This window comes from Penaeus monodon, chromosome 27, assembly GCF_015228065.2.
Source record: "Penaeus monodon isolate SGIC_2016 chromosome 27, NSTDA_Pmon_1, whole genome shotgun sequence".
In the NCBI taxonomy this organism is placed as follows: domain Eukaryota; kingdom Metazoa; phylum Arthropoda; class Malacostraca; order Decapoda; family Penaeidae; genus Penaeus; species Penaeus monodon.
Genome location: NC_051412.1, coordinates 2,121,647 through 2,122,214, shown reverse-complemented (window position 1 = coordinate 2,122,214; position 568 = coordinate 2,121,647). Strand labels below are relative to the sequence as shown.

Below are 568 nucleotides of genomic sequence, written 5' to 3'. Positions count from 1 at the left end.
TGATTCCCTCTGAACGGATAAACCCTAATCGCTCTTCACAAACAGTTTTACGAGGGCGTCAGGGCGAAGGGAAGGTGCGAAACAGCGCCAAGGGAAGGGCAGAGGATAGCGAAGGCCCCCAGATGCCTGGGGAAGGAGGGAGGGTCACTGAGGAACAAGGGTCAAAGAGGTCGATTTGCGGGCGGGGTCAACAGGTCAGTCTTGTGTTGTCTGTGAAAGTGTTACGTTGTGCAAGCTTCGACAACCTCGTTACGCAACTATATATAATCATCCTATTTTTTACCACTCACAAGAAATGGAAAACAGGTAGGCACTGCTCATTGGAAGAATTAAGTCATAAAATTTGTACCTCGCATGTAGATCAAATCGACAAGGAATAGAGGTAAGGGAAGGTTTTCATATAACAGGCTTCTCGTAATTTGAATCGCCTTCGGGAAAATGTCTTCTTTTTTAGAATCGGTTTTAATAAACAAGAGGGTTTGGAATATCAGCTTGAGATTATTGGTTTCTGTTGGAGTGGCCGCCGCGCGTCGACCTGCTGTTGACCTCTGCTGACCTGACCCAACCA

General features: G+C 46.8%; 1 protein-coding gene across 1 annotated transcript in view; it reads left to right on the top strand.

Moving 5' to 3' along the window:
* The first annotated feature begins 218 nt into the window (after window positions 1–218).
* The window catches only part of LOC119590339, a 13,367-nt gene continuing 13,017 nt past the window's right edge, over window positions 219–568 (top strand). The window contains exon 1 of the mRNA XM_037939013.1: window positions 219–306. Coding sequence (XP_037794941.1) covers window positions 296–306 — 11 coding nt within the window. The 5' untranslated portion in view covers window positions 219–295. The remainder of the gene's footprint in view (window positions 307–568) is intronic.